Source organism: Saccoglossus kowalevskii, chromosome 3 (assembly GCF_978046115.1).
Source record: "Saccoglossus kowalevskii chromosome 3, keSacKowa6.1, whole genome shotgun sequence".
Taxonomy (NCBI): domain Eukaryota; kingdom Metazoa; phylum Hemichordata; class Enteropneusta; family Harrimaniidae; genus Saccoglossus; species Saccoglossus kowalevskii.
Genome location: NC_140643.1, coordinates 46,146,301 through 46,169,267, shown reverse-complemented (window position 1 = coordinate 46,169,267; position 22,967 = coordinate 46,146,301). Strand labels below are relative to the sequence as shown.

Here is a 22,967-nt window from a genome sequence, read left to right as displayed (position 1 = left end):
AAAAGCTAGTCACAATCCGGTCTTCTGTCTTCTTTATCCCCATGTGTCCACCAAATATTGAATCATGGGCAATCTCCATAACACAAGTCCTCAACAGTTTCGACACAACCACTTGACGTACCGTCTTGCCTCCTGGAACTGAACGATCCCGATACACACGATATAGCAAGCCTCCATATACCTGGAACTCGGTTGTATGGTGCCTTCTCACTTCTGGTTCTCTCTTATTATAATATTTCTTCAACGATGTGTCTGCTTGCTGCATCTCGATTAATTTGTCTTTTGTTACATGTGCTCCAGTCTTTACATCACACACTTAGAGCGGCTTCATATTACCAGATTTCTTCGCTTGCGCTCTGGTTGTTACTGCTCCACTCACATTCCACACTGGATCCGGGTCATCTGGTGGTCTTGCTCCGGGCACATTCCCAACATTTAACTCATAGATTGGGTCCTGCACACATAAGACATTGTGCTGCTCGATGACCAACACCCTGTCATACATAACACCAGATACTACTACCCTGTCCCACATCAGTATTTCTAATGGCAGTCTTATTATCGTTACACCTCACCTGGTCCTTTGTGGATAACTGTCGACCATGTGCCACTAGGTACTGCTTTGCTATTACTGCCTACTCATCTAAATCTTTGGGTGCTCTTTCTTTAAGATAAACTGCAAGATCTCTTGTACAGGCACCAATAAACTGCTCCTTCACCATCAAGTCAGTAACACCATCATATGTTGCTGCAGTGCCTGACAACTCAACCCATTTAGCAAAATAATTCTTAAGCCGCACAATTAACTGGTCAGGACTCTCGGAACTTTCAGGTTTAATTTCACGGAATCGCTTCCTGTACCCATCCTCTGTGAAATCGTATCTTGTCAACAGCGCCACCTTCACACGATCATAGTCAACTGCATCAGTGTCGGACATCCTGGAATATACTTCCAGTGCTCTACCAGTCAACAACGCACTCAATTTTGTGGCCCATCCATCTCTATGCCAACTCCCATTTGTTGCAAACCTCTCAAACCGCAATAAATAACTATCAAGCTCATCCGTACCATCAACAAATGCAGGCAACTTTGGCGACTTTGCATCACTGACCACATTTCGTTGACCGCCAAAATCAGCCTGTTGGAGCCCCGGCATTGCTGCTTGCAGCTCTAATTTCCTCAACTCAAATTCTCTTTCCTTTTCTCGCTGTTCTGCTTCCATTCGCAATTTCTCTCTTTCGCCTGCTTCCGCTTCCAGCTGTAACTTTTCCTTTCTTTCCTCAATCTCCATTTTCCTCACCTCTGCTTCAATTTCCATTTTTGCTTTCCTCTCTTCCCTCGCCGCTTGTCTGTCAGCCTGCTGAGAACTCAATTGCTCCAAAATAAATTTCCTTTTGTCTTCTCCAGTCATTCCCAGTTCATCTGCCCATTCCATCAACACTTGTTTCGACATATCTTTCATCTCGCTGGCCATATTGTCTTCTATATGTCTTCACTGTTCCCGGACGAGCCCCAGATGTCACACGCAACGTAATATTACCGTAATTGGTATAGTACAGGTGTGATGGTTCAAATACCAAAATGGCAACAGTAACAGAAAGACTTCCCTGGCGGCGATGATAACATACGAACACGGAGCCAACAGATGAAGTTTCAACTGGTACTGGTATTATTATACTCTGCAAACATCAAGTACAATAACGCGGTAAAACTCCACTACTCTAATGACTAGATACTTAAACTCCAATACAATTCAACGAGATCTCTGATCTCAGTGCTGAACAACTCCCCTATATATACCCCCACTGTCTATAAATAGACCATTACATCAGCATACATAATGAGTCTGGAACTTACTACAAATTTCTAGAATGTTCCATTACCTTCTTTTGCCTCCTACAGTGTTCTATTACCTATTCAACCATTTTCTAAAAAATATAGAATATTCCACCCAGACACAGTACGGTTCTAGAACATTCTCAGTGACACGGAAGTGGTAAATAAGTTGTATGCGACAAATAGTATATTTGGTTATTGATGAAATAGTAGGGCACCACCAAACGGTCTGGTTAGCAAGTTTCTCTCATGAAGTTGACACTGATTGTGCACAAAGGAAGCCGCTCATCCGCCATTGGATTGCTGGATAGCAGCACATCGTGTATGTCGGGTTTACAAAGAACGTGATCAATAATAAAATGTTTGGTTGTCCAACTGTGGGCGTGTCTTTTATTTCTGTGCTATAGTATGGATATCACTATGGGCTTGAAATAGGAACGACAGAAGAATATTTTTCAAAAGAGAAATGCAATAGCTGCGATTAAAGATGGTAAAAATAGTGCCAGCCTTCGGCGTGACATTGCAAAACTGCTGGCCCAAGTTATGGATTTGCAAGCTGCTACCGAATATTTTATAAAGCCAAAACAACGCGATTTCTCGCAGATACGAATTGCTACCATGGTTTCATTGTTGATGACGCTAAAGCCGAACGAGTGCGATACGTGCTTCGCGGCTCTCTGTAAGATTTGCTTGAATCGTTAATACAACGAACAAAAAATAGTTTTTTTATTACAAGTGCAGAAAAAGACCCCTGGGCCTGGATATGACCTCAACTTCTTTATTGTATCAAAAGTGGGGTGTGGGCATTTGTCCGGGCATGGGCGCTTACCCGGATAAATACGGTACCAATTCGCTGTAGATATTAAACAGAAGTCATCCAGATGTGGATTCTCTCCCACCTTGCTTCCCTTCTCAATGCGGTAATGGCAAAGGTGACCTTTCTTTCTGGGCAGTCAGAAAGCATTGCATTTTGACAGATGGCGTACATACTCTCCCACACTCTTTGGGGCAGACTTCGTCTCTCGCTTTCCTGGGATACTCTTCTTTCTTTCAGTTTACTTTGGGTCCCTTTTATTGGGATTTAGGTCTTCTCTCCTTCACTTCAGTAGCAACGGGAGCACAAATCTTACTGCAGTGAGTTCAACTTGTAAACACATTATTATTGATATATGCCTGATAATTGCATATATATAGCCCAACTATAAACATATAGTATCTTAGCAATTCAAAATATAATATAATGAAAACAAAATAGTCATTATACACAATTGTCTGTCCACAAAAAAAGTAAGTTTCCTTTAAAATAATGCTATAGTATGCCACTGAGGCTGCTGGGTAATTGATTATGCAAAATAGTATAAATAATGTGTAGTTAGGGGGTCATTTTAAAATGGCGGAAGAGAACTTTTAAACGTCAACTTGCTCCGTTAGGTATGTCAGAAGTTTAATTTTAAGCAAATTAGTTGGCGATGTAGCATATTCAAAGTGTAACTTTGATAGTGTAGTGTCGGTCTGGGTGAAAAGCATCACCATCGTTAAATATTCACTTATTATTCACAGCATTGAAACGGTGCCTTGAGTGAATTCGGAGTCAAAGGCGTTACCCATTGATGTATTTTTAGGACTTTGGCAAATGAGATAAACATGTACAGTGCGTAGAATACAACAGTGTGCACATTGATATACACTATGTAAGATCTGTATGCATTAATAATACGCCAATATTGTGCGTGCGATCGCAGTTACCTGACGCAAGTGCAGCCTTTCGGTATGAGCGCCGACAGCGGGAGTGACATTAGGGAAGGATTTCTCTGTCCTATTTGCATGAAAGATCTGAGCTCCGTCTATCAGCTACAGGCTCACTTTGACGACGTTCACAGCGCGGAGTTAGGTGACAAGGACGTTGTACATCAGCTAAAAGGTTTTTTTGGCAAAGCTAAAAAGAAGATATTGCAGAAAATTGAAGGAAGTGAGGCGTTTGGTGCTGAAGCCAGCCAACAAGATGAAGTTGCTGGACAGTGTTCTGATCCATCATTATTAGACGCTGGGGGAGTTAATCCAGGTTTGTGGGACCCACAGGAAATAGGTAAGTGTTTTGAACTATAATTGATTATCGTGCTGCATTGATATTCACAAACACAAATTGAAATACATAGTGTAATACTACACTACATTTGATATCAAATAATAAATACAGTATGTCATGTACCACCGATAGCCATTGTTTCGCAGCGCTAGGGTCATGTTTTGTTGATTTGAATATTACATTGGCTCTTATAAACCTGGAGCTGCAAAACCCTGGCTAATCATTAAATTTAGTATACTGAATATAGTTATTAAAATACCTGCAGCACTACAGTCGTTGTGCTGTAGGTATTTGTGTGAACTATCAATGTATTTTAAATGTATACGTTGTATGTACCATATAGAACATGATGCTTTAATTAATATACCATACTTTTCTGATCATAAGCCAGGGGTGGGCTTTTACTCCAAGACCACCACAGAAAAAATGTTTTTTTGGGGGGTTTACCATTGTAACTATCTTACCACCCATGAAAAATTATCTAAATTACATCTTTTATTCACCATGCCTAGTTCAGAGCATATATATAAATGTATCAAAATGAGCCAAGTACGGGTCGCACTTTTCAGAAAATAGCGAGTATGGGTGATATTTGTAGCGAGTACGGGTGATATTTGTAGAGAGTATGGGTGATATTTGTGGCGAGTATGGGTGATATTTGTAGCGAGTACGTGGAGGTAATTTAGCTGGTACGAGTGATAAAATGTAGCGAGTATGGGGGGTAAAATATAGCAAGTACAGGGTGAGGGTATTTTTGGGTAAAATGTACAGGATTTATACAACAATTACGGGTGCAGAAAAACACTCCATTGAGAAAGAAAATAGCAGTGGTACGAACTGAAACTAGTTCAATCTAACGAATCGAAACTAGTTCCATCTTACAAAAACTAAATGGGGACGTGAAGCAGCCATGTTTAATTAATTCTATATTCACGCAATTTGACCCCTATTACGTAGCAAAACGGACGCCTCGTCAACAAAAGTGCCGTATAACTGACCAGACAAGTCTAATCATGGAGCTACAATAATAAATAAATAAACTCATTCCCCTTGGCCCGATGAGAGTGATGCAACAGTGTTCGTAATAACACTTTTGTCTAAATATAACATTGTTTCACTGTAGTGTACATTTTTATTGAGTAAGCTAGTTGAATCTATAGCATGATTAACACCTTGGCGGCGAGGTGTGATCACGTTGAAGACTGTAATTGTTAACATGGTGACAGCGTTATGTGACACATAGATCCCTTTTAAACACGTTGTTTTACCAACATCCAAAATCAAGCCAAATTGATTGTATTCCTGCACGCGTGATTTGTTTTTGTCTGGAAATTATTGTGCAAAATATGATTTGGAACATACATGTGACTAGCTTATTCCTAGCTTTTATTGCGCAAAATACACACTCCTTTGTTAGGTTATTTTATTATCTCATATTTCTCTAAGGTCTATGGTTATATTTAGACAAAAGTGTCATTACGAACACTGTTGCATCACTCTCGTCAGGCCAAGGGGAATGAGTCTATTTATTTATTATTGTAGTTTCAAGATTACACTTGTCTGGTCAGTTACGCGGCACTTTTTACCTTGCCCGTACCATCAAAGATGGAAGGGAAAGGTATATTAAGGGAAAAATTTTGTCCGGCGTTGTTGTCGTTAATAATTGTTATTGTGTGCATAATAACTTTACTAATTCTATTCCAAACTTTATCAAACTTGGTCACCTTATTCATCAGTATAAAGTCTTCCCTGAGTTTGAACAACAGATGTCCTGTATGAAAATATCATGCAAAAATTGAGAAAATCTGATAAAATATTTTGACTGTTTCTACTTGACTGATCACTGGTGATACACATCAAAGGTCACTGATCTCAGTGGAAATATGCATTGTTGTATGTGTTCAATGAAGCAAATGATTTATCTTGTAATAATATCCTTGGTAATGTATCTCAGAATCCCATACTGGGTTTCAAAACCAACTCATGGAGAGATTGCACAGTCTGATACACATTTGCAAACCTACCAATAAAATCTTTACAGAAAACAAGATGTCAGAAAATCAATATAAGCACTCCTATGAACTGGGTGCCTAACTTTGATCAAGATCTGAAGCTAATAGAAAATCTGTTTAGTTCAAAGTTATCAAATCAAAAACAATACATAAAAAATACATTAAAAGCAAAACATTTCATCCACATTTTAAAAAGAAAATTATTCTAAAATATATGTATTCTGTATTTGACAAACAGTTCATTCGACAAATGAAAACTCACAGGAATATGTTTCAGCTATTAGAACAGAATGATAGAGTTTTTATAATACTAGTTTAAAAACGCACTTGATGTAGATTCTCAGGAGGCAACAGTACTGTTGACTTCTCCCTCCACTGGACACCAACTAACTATTTAAGTTGATTTGCATACAAAGCAGAGCTTCCAACATGATAGCTATTCATAAAGGGTGTTTCTTTTTACTTTTCATATAATACAGTAGTCACACAATGAGGCAGTTGATATTTGTCTCAGTGAATCATTAATTTTTGACAGACACCTGTACAAAATACTTGGACTAAAGCCAGCTAAAATTTTCTGTTATCTTGCATGTTTTATGAATCTATTCACATCTAAATGCAGCACTTTTTTTTTTTTTCAATGAGACATTTGTTTTTATACTAAAATATCTGAATTACTTTGAAGAAAGCTGGAAATTATGTCCCTTAAAATAATTAAACAAATAAGGCACCAATGTTTTTGTAAGATATTTACATCTTTTAAGGACATTCGGTAGACTGATTCCCCACTGTTGGTTCAACCCCAAAACTTGTTTGTATTCAAAATTAATTATGACAATGCATATTTATATTGAAACAAACTATGATAAAGGGAATTATATTATATAACAAAGGGCAAGGTCACCAGAGTTCAACTATGTTTTTTACGAGGCGTCCGTTTTGCTACGTCATAGGGGTCAAATTGCGTGAATATATAATTAATTAAACATGGCTGCTTCGTGTCCCCATTTAGTTTTCATAAGGTGCAACTAGTTTCGGTTCGTTAGATTGAACTCGTTATAGTTTGTACCACTGCTATTTTCTTTCTCACTGGAGTATTTTGTTGCACCCGTAATTGTTGTATAATTCCCGTACATTTTACCCCGCAATACCCCCACCACCCCCACCCCGTACTCGCTACATTGTATCACTCGTACTCGCTAAATTACCTCCATGTACTCGCTTACAAAAACCACCCATACTCGCAACAAATATTACCCATACTCGCTACAAATGTCACCCGTACTCGCTACAAATATCACCCATACTCGCTATTTTCTGAAAAGTGCGACCCGTACTTGTCACCCGTACTTGGCTCATTTTGGTACATTTCTTCAGAGGGATATTAAATCTTCTTGAAGAAAAAATACAACGAAACGAGTTGTCATTGATTTCCATAACACTTTTACAATGAGGAAACAAACATGTTCATAAAAATAGACACATTTTATTACAGTATGATTCACATACCGTCTGAGATCTCTATCATTATCTTTGTTGTCGGATGTTTTCGATTACCTGAAAACTGGTGATTCGCAATTTTGGAGTGTGAAGGAAGTATTTCACGGTTGTCAACAGGTCATGTCAAAGAATAGTTTACTCGTTCACACCCCATTTATGATAGTCTCAACAGGTCATGTCAAAGAATAGTTTACTCGTTCATTCACGGTTGTCAACAGGTCATGTCAAAGAATAGTTTACTCGTTCATTCACGGTTGTCAACAGGTCATGTCAAAGAATAGTTTACTCGTTCATTCACGGTTGTCAACAGGTCATGTCAAAGAATAGTTTACTCGTTCATTCACGGTTGTCAACAGGTCATGTCAAAGAATAGTTTACTCGTTCATTCACGGTTGTCAACAGGTCATGTCAAAGAATAGTTTACTCGTTCATTCACGGTTGTCAACAGGTCATGTCAAAGAATAGTTTACTCGTTCATTCACGGTTGTCAACAGGTCATGTCAAAGAATAGTTTACTCGTTCATTCACGGTTGTCAACAGGTCATGTCAAAGAATAGTTTACTCGTTCACACCCCATTTATGATAGTCTCAACAGGTCATGTCAAAGAATAGTTTACTCGTTCACACCCCATTTATGATAGTCTCAACAGGTCATGTCAAAGAATAGTTTACTCGTTCACATCCCATTTATGATAGTCTCAACAGGTCATGTCAAAGAATAGTTTACTCGTTCACACCCCATTTATGATAGTCTCAACAGGTCATGTCAAAGAATAGTTTACTCGTTCACTCACGGTTGTCAACAGGTCATGTCAAAGAATAGTTTACTCGTTCACACCCCATTTATGATAGTCTCAACAGGTCATGTCAAAGAATAGTTTACTCGTTCATTCACGGTTGTCAACAGGTCATGTCAAAGAATAGTTTACTCGTTCACACCCCATTTATGATAGTCTCAACAGGTCATGTCAAAGAATAGTTTACTCGTTCACACCCCATTTATGATAGTCTCAACAGGTCATGTCAAAGAATAGTTTACTCGTTCACACCCCATTTATGATAGTCTCAACAGGTCATGTCAAAGAATAGTTTACTCGTTCACACCCCATTTATGATAGTCTCAACAGGTCATGTCAAAGAATAGTTTACTCGTTCACATCCCATTTATGATAGTCTCAACAGGTCATGTCAAAGAATAGTTTACTCGTTCATTCACGGTTGTCAACAGGTCATGTCAAAGAATAGTTTACTCGTTCACACCCCATTTATGATAGTCTCAACAGGTCATGTCAAAGAATAGTTTACTCGTTCACACCCCATTTATGATAGTCTCAACAGGTCATGTCAAAGAATAGTTTACTCGTTCACACCCCATTTATGATAGTCTCAACAGGTCATGTCAAAGAATAGTTTACTCGTTCACACCCCATTTATGATAGTCTCAACAGGTCATGTCAAAGAATAGTTTACTCGTTCACATCCCATTTATGATAGTCTCAACAGGTCATGTCAAAGAATAGTTTACTCGTTCACACCCCATTTATGATAGTCTCAACAGGTCATGTCAAAGAATAGTTTACTCGTTCACATCCCATTTATGATAGTCTCAACAGGTCATGTCAAAGAATAGTTTACTCGTTCACACCCCATTTATGATAGTCTCAACAGGTCATGTCAAAGAATAGTTTACTCGTTCACTCCCCATTTATGATAGTCTCAACAGGTCATGTCAAAGAATAGTTTACTCGTTCACACCCCATTTATGATAGTCTCAACAGGTCATGTCAAAGAATAGTTTACTCGTTCACACCCCATTTATGATAGTCTCAACAGGTCATGTCAAAGAATAGTTTACTCGTTCACTCCCCATTTATGATAGTCTCAACAGGTCATGTCAAAGAATAGTTTACTCGTTCACACCCCATTTATGATAGTCTCAACAGGTCATGTCAAAGAATAGTTTACTCGTTCACATCCCATTTATGATAGTCTCAACAGGTCATGTCAAAGAATAGTTTACTCGTTCACACCCCATTTATGATAGTCTCAACAGGTCATGTCAAAGAATAGTTTACTCGTTCACATCCCATTTATGATAGTCTCAACAGGTCATGTCAAAGAATAGTTTACTCGTTCACACCCCATTTATGATAGTCTCAACAGGTCATGTCAAAGAATAGTTTACTCGTTCACATCCCATTTATGATAGTCTCAACAGGTCATGTCAAAGAATAGTTTACTCGTTCACACCCCATTTATGATAGTCTCAACAGGTCATGTCAAAGAATAGTTTACTCGTTCACACCCCATTTATGATAGTCTCAACAGGTCATGTCAAAGAATAGTTTACTCGTTCACACCCCATTTATGATAGTCTCAACAGGTCATGTCAAAGAATAGTTTACTCGTTCACACCCCATTTATGATAGTCTCAACAGGTCATGTCAAAGAATAGTTTACTCGTTCACACCCCATTTATGATAGTCTCAACAGGTCATGTCAAAGAATAGTTTACTCGTTCACACCCCATTTATGATAGTCTCAACAGGTCATGTCAAAGAATAGTTTACTCGTTCACACCCCATTTATGATAGTCTCAACAGGTCATGTCAAAGAATAGTTTACTCGTTCACACCCCATTTATGATAGTCTCAACAGGTCATGTCAAAGAATAGTTTACTCGTTCACACCCCATTTATGATAGTCTCAACAGGTCATGTCAAAGAATAGTTTACTCGTTCACACCCCATTTATGATAGTCTCAACAGGTCATGTCAAAGAATAGTTTACTCGTTCACATCCCATTTATGATAGTCTCAACAGGTCATGTCAAAGAATAGTTTACTCGTTCACACCCCATTTATGATAGTCTCAACAGGTCATGTCAAAGAATAGTTTACTCGTACACACCCCATTTATGATAGTCTCAACAGGTCATGTCAAAGAATAGTTTACTCGTTCACACCCCATTTATGATAGTCTCAACAGGTCATGTCAAAGAATAGTTTACTCGTTCACACCCCATTTATGATAGTCTCAACAGGTCATGTCAAAGAATAGTTTACTCGTTCACATCCCATTTATGATAGTCTCAACAGGTCATGTCAAAGAATAGTTTACTCGTTCACACCCCATTTATGATAGTCTCAACAGGTCATGTCAAAGAATAGTTTACTCGTTCACACCCCATTTATGATAGTCTCAACAGGTCATGTCAAAGAATAGTTTACTCGTTCACACCCCATTTATGATAGTCTCAACAGGTCATGTCAAAGAATAGTTTACTCGTTCACACCCCATTTATGATAGTCTCAACAGGTCATGTCAAAGAATAGTTTACTCGTTCACACCCCATTTATGATAGTCTCAACAGGTCATGTCAAAGAATAGTTTACTCGTTCACACCCCATTTATGATAGTCTCAACAGGTCATGTCAAAGAATAGTTTACTCGTTCACACCCCATTTATGATAGTCTCAACAGGTCATGTCAAAGAATAGTTTACTCGTTCACATCCCATTTATGATAGTCTCAACAGGTCATGTCAAAGAATAGTTTACTCGTTCACACCCCATTTATGATAGTCTCAACAGGTCATGTCAAAGAATAGTTTACTCGTTCACATCCCATTTATGATAGTCTCAACAGGTCATGTCAAAGAATAGTTTACTCGTTCACACCCCATTTATGATAGTCTCAACAGGTCATGTCAAAGAATAGTTTACTCGTTCACACCCCATTTATGATAGTCTCAACAGGTCATGTCAAAGAATAGTTTACTCGTTCACACCCCATTTATGATAGTCTCAACAGGTCATGTCAAAGAATAGTTTACTCGTTCACATCCCATTTATGATAGTCTCAACAGGTCATGTCAAAGAATAGTTTACTCGTTCACACCCCATTTATGATAGTCTCAACAGGTCATGTCAAAGAATAGTTTACTCGTTCACATCCCATTTATGATAGTCTCAACAGGTCATGTCAAAGAATAGTTTACTCGTTCACACCCCATTTATGATAGTCTCAACAGGTCATGTCAAAGAATAGTTTACTCGTTCACACCCCATTTATGATAGTCTCAACAGGTCATGTCAAAGAATAGTTTACTCGTTCACATCCCATTTATGATAGTCTCAACAGGTCATGTCAAAGAATAGTTTACTCGTTCACACCCCATTTATGATAGTCTCAACAGGTCATGTCAAAGAATAGTTTACTCGTTCACACCCCATTTATGATAGTCTCAACAGGTCATGTCAAAGAATAGTTTACTCGTTCACACCCCATTTATGATAGTCTCAACAGGTCATGTCAAAGAATAGTTTACTCGTTCACATCCCATTTATGATAGTCTCAACAGGTCATGTCAAAGAATAGTTTACTCGTTCACATCCCATTTATGATAGTCTCAACAGGTCATGTCAAAGAATAGTTTACTCGTTCACATCCCATTTATGATAGTCTCAACAGGTCATGTCAAAGAATAGTTTACTCGTTCACACCCCATTTATGATAGTCTCAACAGGTCATGTCAAAGAATAGTTTACTCGTTCACACCCCATTTATGATAGTCTCAACAGGTCATGTCAAAGAATAGTTTACTCGTTCACACCCCATTTATGATAGTCTCAACAGGTCATGTCAAAGAATAGTTTACTCGTTCACATCCCATTTATGATAGTCTCAACAGGTCATGTCAAAGAATAGTTTACTCGTTCACACCCCATTTATGATAGTCTCAACAGGTCATGTCAAAGAATAGTTTACTCGTTCACACCCCATTTATGATAGTCTCAACAGGTCATGTCAAAGAATAGTTTACTCGTTCACACCCCATTTATGATAGTCTCAACAGGTCATGTCAAAGAATAGTTTACTCGTTCACACCCCATTTATGATAGTCTCAACAGGTCATGTCAAAGAATAGTTTACTCGTTCACACCCCATTTATGATAGTCTCAATAGACAGGATTATTCAGAAAAGTAAAATGATGTCCAATGATCATATTTCTTGAACCAAACTACCTTGATAAGCATGATTTTTATGCAATGAAACACACTTTTTATACGTATATTTTAATTAATAAATGTCGTTGACACCCGTTAAAAACACCCTGGGCTTATAATCTAAAAACTTACTCTGCGACGCGATTGTGCGACTCACCGAATGTCGATTATTGTACTCTGCGACAGGATCGCAGTGTCACTCTGCGAAGAACACGATTCCTATTGGTTGGTGGGTCGAACAGCGCAAATCCCAATGGTCGATGTTCACCGCATGCCTTATAAAAAATTAAGTTTTAAATTGTAAAAATGGTATGGTAAAAAAAGTGTGTAAACACTATGTGCCGGCGACATGCCGCACTGTTCGGTGATCCGCAAGCACATGGAAGACAAATTGTGGACCAAACAAATGACACATGGTTTACGGTGATTAGACACATCACACCGCTGGCTAGAAAAATTAAATAGTGTAACGTGCACGTTGGTTTTGACTGCCTATTTACGGTGTAACGTTATCGCCATCTTGGAGTTGTAAGGCTTCGTCATGCCGACTATGCTCATTAGCATAGGCGGCAGCTTCAAAGCGAGTGGAACACGCAGTACTTTTCACGAGTTTTGCAACGAATGTTGTACGTCTGCTTTAACTTTGTTGAGTGCATCAAGGAAAATAATTTGCATGCAATGGAAAAAAATCATACACGATGTGCAACGTTTTGCCATGACAGCAGTTGTTTGCAATCGTCTGCCTTCGTTTATATCATAAACGGACTCCAAATTTGTGTTCTACGATCGATTAGCTGGTATTTTAACCACCAGAATTGAAATACTTTGTAACAGTAATGAAAAGTAAACAAAAATGGCGTTGGTTTGTGGTATGAATGGAATTATTTTTGTATCATAATTTTCGAAGTCAGTATTACTGAAAATTATGGTTTATTTTTTAAATGAACGCCAAATTTTGGTGGTCCATATTGACCTTAATGTAGCGGGAAGGGAAATTTTCTATTTTTTTTCTTGATTTTTCAATAATTGATAAAACGGTTACTTTGTACCTTGATTCATCATCCCAGCTTTTCGAAATTTCGGAAAGACCAGTGCTAAAACGCTAACACTGCTACCGTTTCGTTAATATTTGCATAATGTTTATAACATGTATATGTATACTACCGGTAATATTCTGTTGTTGACGATTCTGATAGAACGGGTGACAAGCTTCCTGTCGCAAACAACTTGAATGCATATTAATCTAACGTCCATTGTCAGCATTATTATCAGTCAAGACTTCGTCTGAGAAATCGTTTTATTTTCTAAGTCTATATTATATTTTAATAACACCATCTTACTAACGCAATGACGATAAAAAGAAAGAAAGCAAAGACGCCAATGACAGACGAGGCAAAGACAAATCTGCAACTCGGAGTCATATTTACTAATTTAGACTTGCCTGCAGCCTGTTGTGATTCCGATGCAAAATTACAGGACTTTCGCATTCACCCCTCATTTACGCAATTTATATTTATTTTTCAAGAATTTTTCATCGGAATCGCAACAGATTGCAAGCACGTCTAGGTCATATTATGACCAACCTCGCGAGTGGTTCGAAAGGGACGATTAGGCTGGAATATTCACATCAACGCGAAAGAGTTTCAACTACTCAACCGATGACAACACCGATACGTGAGACCGTTGAGGGCCGGTGATCAGACGAGGAAGGGAGTACAGAAAATCTGTTGCTCGTCGACATCGGCCAAATAAACAAAGCCATCATTTCCGTTTATGCAGAGAGCGTGCACCCATCCGTTGACACTGCCGTTTTAGTTTTCTATCTTCTGCAGTAGTTTCAATCCATTCACACAGCTTTACGTTTTTTTCTCTCTTAATATTCTTAATAAAACGATATTGATTGCCTAGAAACAGTTTGACCCGCTACACACTTTATTTGGGAATTCAAAGTGATGAATATAGTCATAACAAATTATGCTAATGACAAAAAAAAAACGTAACATCGTGTGAAACGTACTTCGCGCTCTACTCACTTTAAAGCTGCCACCTATGCTCATGAGCATAGTTGCGGACAAAGTCTTACAACTTCAAGATGGTTTTAATGTTACCAGCTCCCTGATGTTACACCGTAATAAGGCAGCCAACACCAATGTGCATGTGTTTTGTAACCCCTTTCACCCCCTCCGGGGGATGTTATATATGTTAATAAATCAATGTTAAATACTTGCTGATTACCGAACCGTGCGGCATGTCGTCGGTAAATACTTGTTTACCGTAGTTCGCGAGCAGTCGGCGAAATAACCTTATAAAACTAAACATTTCTATAAGGCATGCTGTGTATCCTTACATCGATCAACCATTGACTCAGAGATTTGTGCTTTTTGACCAACCAACCGATGGGAATCGTGCTCTTCGCAGAGTGACACTGCGATCCTGTCGCTGAGTGCAATACTCGACATTCGGCGAGGCACACAATCGCGTCGCAGAGTTAGTTTTTAGACCCCCATACATACCTCCTCAACTGGTTAAATGTCTAAAAATAGATGGCTGGGCTTATACTCGGGGAGGGGCTTATGATCGGTGAAGTATGTTAAATGTAATTTGTATCATTCCCATCAGGATAAAAACTGCATATTCCTAATGTCTGTACATATCACCTCGCCTTGCTTTGAGTTTACCATTGTTTCATGCTAAGCATATTCTATCTGTTAGATTAATGATGAAATCAGTGTAAATTTCTGAAAACTTGCTTATAATAGTGTTCATAATATTTATTGGTGGATCGAAGTAGAGGTCAGCCTTTCCTGTGATATTCAAAGTCACAGCAATACCTGAAATGCTAATTGTGTCTTTCAGGTTCTATTAGAAGTCACAGCAATACCTGAAATGCTAATTGTGTCTTTCAGGTTCTATTAGAAGTCACAGCAATACCTGAAATGCTAATTGTGTCTTTCAGGTTCTATTAGAAGTCACAGCAATACCTGAAATGCTAATTGTGTCTTTCAGGTTCTATTAGAAATCACAGCGATACCTGAAATGCTAATTGTGTCTTTCAGGTTCTATTAGAAGTCACAGCGATACCTGAAATGCTAATTGTGTCTTTCAGGTTCTATTAGAAGTCACAGCGATACCTTTTGTGGAATGCGAAGCACCAGAATAGACTGGTTTGTGGTAGAAACTAATAAACTCCTAATCAGACTGGAAAAATTACTTAGTTACGAGAGTTCAGTTATGGATCCTATGAAGAAAAATATGTTTGAAAAGTTGGAGAAACTTCTAGACAGTCAAAGTCTAGACCCTACCAACAAACGAAAAGGTACATGTATTTTATAGATGTAATCATGTGCAAGGTAGACATTTTCATTGACATTGGGAGAGAAGGAAGGAGGTGGTAATCTAACTAAATTGTGTATTTTACCCCTAATAAATAACCACCTCTGTTTATACCGATTGGTTTTTAAAGCCTCCATAGATAACTATAATGAATATGAAGAAACAATGTCAGCATCATGTTTGAAATGTCATGGTATTGTGAATCCTGATTTATGATGACTCAGATATCAGATTGTATTTTCAATTGATGTTGGTATTTTGACAAGTCACATCATAGAATTGTTATGTAATAGTTCCTTCCTTTCTATGCCTCAGATTGGTACAAAACTCTATTCATCTGATTTTTTTTTGCAGCATTTGAGAAAAGTATTGTTCCATGGGCACCTGATGAAGATGTCAAATATTGCCCAACATGTGGAGACAAATTTTCATTGGCTAAGAGGAAACACCATTGTCGTTTATGTGGAAGTATCATGTGTGGGAGATGCTCTGATTATTTATCATACACCAGGGCTAGTAAGTAATTATGTGCTGAGGTTGATTTGGGGAATGCATTTTATTGGACATGAAATAGACACAGCTAAGTGGTCATGATAGCTTTGCTGACACCACATATGACCAAAGCATATGCATACTTGATACAATAAATTGTTGATTTATTTGTGATGCCATTCTCATAGAGCAAATACGATATGTATCTATTTTTTGTGGATGCAATCTGCATCACTGTTCAGAAATTACATATACCTAACTCTAAACATTGTTAAATGCATAAATTCACAATACATCAACCTCTGGTTATCAGGTATAACACTTTTGCATATCTACAATAGAAGAACTTGTAGACAGAAACATTCATTTTTTTTAAACTGGATCATTATGACATTATGACAGAGAAAAACTCCATCTATATGTAAGTGCATATACCTTTAATAAAGCATATAGTCTATTGTATGTATGGTGGATTATTGAAACGTCACTCTGAAAACAAATTCTGTGTTTCTAGTGACAGTCTAACAAAATATTGGGTGGGCAGGTAGGGTTTTTATTTTATTATAGATTATTTTTCTCCAAATAACTTATTTCTATCACAAAGTTGCATTCAATACAGGATTAAGAATGACTACAAATTACAAGTTTGTCATTACAGTTAATTTGCTATACACTCGTGCTCTTGTCATGCAATACATCAAATGAAGTAAATGAGCAAAATATTTTTTTGTAAAAATAAACTAATTTGCAATAGTTTGAGTTTCGCTAAAATATGGATAGGTAAAGTGATTTTTTTTCATTGGCCTTATTTAGCCAATGGCACAAATACAGTATAATTTGTTTGTACTACATGTGCATGTAGTTGTGTAGTCAGTTCCTCTAAATTTTAATTTGCATTTCAACCTTGACATCACATCAGCATGTACATGTACAATAGACTGTAAGTTGTATCTAACTATGAGCTCTAGAGATGCATAGGCTTATGTGGGTTTGACAACCACTATTGTAAACTTATTATCCTTTTTATCCTTTCCTAAGGATTTTATGCGTCTAATAAAAAATAAAATAAATAAATATAACCAATACAAAGAGAGAAATGGCAATCATTTTTTACTGGTTCAATTGTATTGAAGGAATTCCTGTAATTACGTTAAATTAGTCTAACTTTTTTAGGCCCAATCCTGAAAGTAGTTAGCTAAATTATATTCCTTCACACATAGTATTTAGAAAAGTAGGTGACTAATTAGCTAATAAGCCAGCCTTTAGTCGCCTTCTGAAGACATCTCTGAATAGCAACAAAATGCATTATGATTACCACAGAATTGATACTCCATATGATGTGTCTGCACTTTGTTTTTTAACAAACTACCAAATAACTAATAATAAAGTTAATTTAGATTATTGAGATTGAGAGGAAGGAAATGAAAACTTATAAATAGCAATTCTTGATTCTTCCATAGAAGGCCCCCTAACTTAAGTCTCTAACATTAAATAGATTGTTGTACACAATTGCTGATGCCCTGTACATTGCATGTGTTGAACACTTACACCATAGCTGGAAACAAACAGCATTTCAATCTGTTCAAATTCTACTTTCAATAAGTCCGAAAAAAAGCAAATCTCAGCTGTGGTGTTCAGTTCTAGTCTATAGGCTTACATACATGTATAAACATAGAAATGAACAGTCTCTCAATCTCAGCTGTGGTGTTCAGTTCTAGTCTATAGTCTTACATATAAACATAGAAATGAACAGTCTCTCAATCTCAGCTGTGGTGTTCAGTTCTAGTCTATAGTCTTACATATAAACATAGAAATGAACAGTCTCTCAATCTCAGCTGTGGTGTTCAGTTCTAGTTTATAGGCTTACATATAAACATAGAAATGAACAGTCTCTCAATTTCAGCTGTGGTGTTCAGTTCTAGTCTATAGTCTTACATATAAACATAGAAATGAACAGTCTCTCAATTTCAGCTGTGGTGTTCAGTTCTAGTCTGTAGTCTTACATTTAAACATAGAAATGAACAGTCTCTAAATTTCAGCTGTGGTGTTCAGTTCTAGTCTATAGTCTTACATATAAACATAGAAATGATCAGTCTCTCAATCTCAGCTGTGGTGTTCGGTTCTAGTCTATAGTCTTACATATAAACATAGAAATGAACAGTCTCTCAATTTCAGCTGTGATGTTCAGTTCTAGTCTATAGTCTTACATATAAACATAGAAATGAACAGTCTCTCAATCTCAGCTGTGATGTTCAGTTCTAGTCTATAGTCTTACATATAAACATAGAAATGAACAGTCTCTCAATTTCAGCTGTGGTGTTCAGTTCTAGTCTATAGTCTTACATATAAACATAGAAATGAACAGTCTCTCAATTTCAGCTGTGATGTTCAGTTCTAGTCTATAGTCTATAGTCTTACATATAAACATAGAAATGAACAGTCTCTAAATTTCAGCTGTGGTGTTCGGTTCTAGTCTATAGTCTTACATATAAACATAGAAATGAACAGTCTCTAAATTTCAACTGTGGTGTTCAGTTCTAGTCTATAGTCTTACATATAAACATAGAAATGAACAGTCTCTCAATTTCAGCTGTGATGTTCAGTTCTAGTCTATAGTCTTACATATAAACATAGAAATGATCAGTCTCTCAATCTCAGCTGTGGTGTTCAGTTCTAGTCTATAGTCTTACATATAAACATAGAAATGATCAGTCTCTCAATTTCAGCTGTGGTGTTCAGTTCTAGTCTATAGTCTTACATATAAACATAGAAATGAACAGTCTCTCAATCTCAGCTGTGGTGTTCAGTTCTAGTCTATAGTCTTACATATAAACATAGAAATGATCAGTCTCTCAATTTCAGCTGTGATGTTCAGTTCTAGTCTATAGTCTTACATATAAACATAGAAATGATCAGTCTCTCAATCTCAGCTGTGGTGTTCGGTTCTAGTCTATAGTCTTACATATAAACATAGAAATGATCAGTCTCTCAATTTCAGCTGTGGTGTTCAGTTCTAGTCTATAGTCTTACATATAAACATAGAAATGAACAGTCTCTCAATCTCAGCTGTGGTGTTCAGTTCTAGTCTGTAGTCTTACATTTAAACATAGAAATGAACAGTCTCTCAATCTCAGCTGTGATGTTCAGTTCTAGTCTATAGTCTTACATATAAACATAGAAATGAACAGTCTCTCAATCTCAGCTGTGGTGTTCGGTTCTAGTCTATAGTCTTACATATAAACATAGAAATGAACAGTCTCTCAATCTCAGCTGTGGTGTTCAGTTCTACTCTATAGTCCTACATATAAACATAGAAATGAACAGTCTCTCAATCTCAGCTGTGGTGTTCGGTTCTAGTCTATAGTCTTACATATAAACATAGAAATGAACAGTCTCTCAATTTCAGCTGTGGTGTTCAGTTCTAGTCTATAGTCTTACATATAAACATAGAAATGAACAGTCTCTCAATTTCAACTGTGGTGTTCAGTTCTAGTCTATAGTCTTACATATAAACATAGAAATGAACAGTCTCTCAATCTCAGCTGTGGTGTTCGGTTCTAGTCTATAGTCTTACATATAAACATAGAAATGAACAGTCTCTCAATCTCAGCTGCGGTGTTCAGTTCTAGTCTATAGTCTTACATATAAACATAGAAATGAACAGTCTCTCAATCTCAGCTGTGGTGTTCGGTTCTAGTCTATAGTCTTACATATAAACATAGAAATGAACAGTCTCTCAATTTCAGCTGTGGTGTTCGGTTCTAGTCTATAGTCTTATATATAAACATAGAAATGAACAGTCTCTCAATTTCAGCTGTGGTGTTCAGTTCTAGTCTATAGTCTTACATATAAACATAGAAATGATCAGTCTCTCAATCTCAGCTGTGATGTTCAGTTCTAGTCTATAGTCTATAGTCTTACATATAAAACATAGAAATGAACAGTCTCTCAATCTCAGCTGTGGTGTTCGGTTCTAGTCTCTATAGTCTTACATATAAACATAGAAATGAACAGTCTCTCAATCTCAGCTGTGGTGTTCGGTTCTAGTCTATAGTCTTACATATAAACATAGAAATGAACAGTCTCTCAATCTCAGCTGTGGTGTTCGGTTCTAGTCTATAGTCTTACATATAAACATAGAAATGAACAGTCTCTCAATTTCAGCTGTGGTGTTCGGTTCTAGTCTATAGTCTTACATATAAACATAGAAATGAACAGTCTCTCAATCTCAGCTGTGGTGTTCGGTTCTAGTCTATAGTCTTACATATAAACATAGAAATGAACAGTCTCTCAATCTCAGCTGTGGTGTTCAGTTCTAGTCTATAGTCTTACATATAAACATAGAAATGAACAGTCTCTCAATCTCAGCTGTGGTGTTCAGTTCTAGTCTATAGTCTTACATATAAACATAGAAATGAACAGTCTCAATCTCAGCTGTGGTGTTCGGTTCTAGTCTATAGTCTTACATATAAACATAGAATCGAACAGTCTCTCAATCTCAGCTGTGGTGTTCGGTTCTAGTCTATAGTCTTACATATAATCATAGAAATGAACAGTCTCTCAATCTCAGCTGTGGTGTTCAGTTCTAGTCTATAGTCTTACATATAAACATAGAAATGAACAGTCTCTCAATCTCAGCTGTGGTGTTCAGTTCTAGTCTGTAGTCTTACATTTAAACATAGAAATGAACAGTCTATCAATCTCAGCTGTGATGTTCAGTTCTAGTCTATAGTCTTACATATAAACATAGAAATGAACAGTCTCTCAATCTCAGCTGTGGTGTTCGGTTCTAGTCTATAGTCTTACATATAAACATAGAAATGAACAGTCTCTCAATCTCAGCTGTGGTGTTCAGTTCTACTCTATAGTCTACATATAAACATAGAAATGAACAGTCTCTCAATCTCAGCTGTGGTGTTCGGTTCTAGTCTATAGTCTTACATATAAACATAGAAATGAACAGTCTCTCAATTTCAGCTGTGGTGTTCAGTTCTAGTCTATAGTCTTACATATAAACATAGAAATGATCAGTCTCTCAATCTCAGCTGTGATGTTCAGTTCTAGTCTATAGTCTATAGTCTTACATATAAACATAGAAATGAACAGTCTCTCAATCTCAGCTGTGGTGTTCGGTTCTAGTCTATAGTCTTACATATAAACATAGAAATGAACAGTCTCTCAATTTCAGCTGTGATGTTCAGTTCTAGTCTATAGTCTATAGTCTTACATATAAACATAGAAATGAACAGTCTCTCAATCTCAGCTGTGGTGTTCAGTTCTAGTCTATAGTCTTACATATAAACATAGAAATGATCAGTCTCTCAATCTCAGCTGTGATGTTCAGTTCTAGTCTATAGTCTATAGTCTTACATATAAACATAGAAATGAACAGTCTCTCAATCTCAGCTGTGGTGTTCGGTTCTAGTCTATAGTCTTACATATAAACATAGAAATGAACAGTCTCTCAATCTCAGCTGTGGTGTTCGGTTCTAGTCTATAGTCTTACATATAAACATAGAAATGAACAGTCTCTCAATTTCAGCTGTGATGTTCAGTTCTAGTCTATAGTCTATAGTCTTACATATAAACATAGAAATGAACAGTCTCTCAATTTCAGCTGTGATGTTCAGTTCTAGTCTATAGTCCTACATATAAACATAGAAAGGAACAGTCTCAATCTCAGCTGTGGTGTTTGGTTCTAGTCTATAGTCTTACATATAAACATAGAAATGAACAGTCTCTCAATTTCAGCTGTGATGTTCAGTTCTAGTCTATAGTCTTACATATAAACATAGAAATGAACAGTCTCTCAATCTCAGCTGTGATGTTCAGTTCTAGTCTGTAGTCTTACATATAAACATAGAAATGATCAGTCTCTCAATTTCAGCTGTGATGTTCAGTTCTAGTCTATAGTCTTACATATAAACATAGAAATGAACAGTCTCTCAATCTCAGCTGTGATGTTCAGTTCTAGTCTATAGTCCTACATATAAACATAGAAATGATCAGTCTCTCAATCTCAGCTGTGGTGTTCAGTTCTAGTCTGTAGTCTTACATATAAACATAGAAATGATCAGTCTCTCAATTTCAGCTGTGATGTTCAGTTCTAGTCTATAGTCTTACATATAAACATAGAAATGATCAGTCTCTCAATTTCAGCTGTGATGTTCAGTTCTAGTCTATAGTCTTACATATAAACATAGAAATGAACAGTCTCTCAATTTCAGCTGTGGTGTTCAGTTTTAGTCTATAGTCTTACATATAAACATAGAAATGAACAGTCTCTCAATCTCAGCTGTGGTGTTCAGTTCTAGTCTATAGTCTTACATATAAACATAGAAATGAACAGTCTCTCAATCTCAGCTGTGGTGTTCAGTTCTAGTCTATAGTCCTACATATAAACATAGAAATGATCAGTCTCTCAATCTCAGCTGTCGTGTTCAGTTCTAGTCTATAGTCTTACATATAAACATAGAAATGAACAGTCTCTCAATTTCAGCTGTGATGTTCAGTTCTAGTCTATAGTCCTACATATAAACATAGAAAGGAACAGTCTCAATCTCAGCTGTGGTGTTTGGTTCTAGTCTATAGTCTTACATATAAACATAGAAATGAACAGTCTCTCAATTTCAGCTGTGATGTTCAGTTCTAGTCTATAGTCTTACATATAAACATAGAAATGAACAGTCTCTCAATC

General features: G+C 37.0%; 1 protein-coding gene across 2 annotated transcripts in view; it reads left to right on the top strand.

Moving 5' to 3' along the window:
• The first annotated feature begins 3,204 nt into the window (after positions 1-3,204).
• LOC102800991 (rabenosyn-5-like) overlaps positions 3,205-22,967 on the top strand; it is a 47,876-nt gene continuing 28,113 nt past the window's right edge. The window contains exons 1-4 of one of the 2 annotated variants that reach the window (XM_085497266.1): positions 3,205-3,268; positions 3,398-3,923; positions 15,552-15,761; positions 16,133-16,294. In XM_085497266.1, the coding sequence (XP_085353392.1) occupies positions 3,608-3,923; positions 15,552-15,761; positions 16,133-16,294 (688 nt within the window). In that variant the 5' untranslated portion in view covers positions 3,205-3,268; positions 3,398-3,607. Of the gene's footprint in view, positions 3,924-15,551; positions 15,762-16,132; positions 16,295-22,967 lie in introns of both variants that reach the window. The other variant, XM_085497265.1, reaches the window with a different exon arrangement.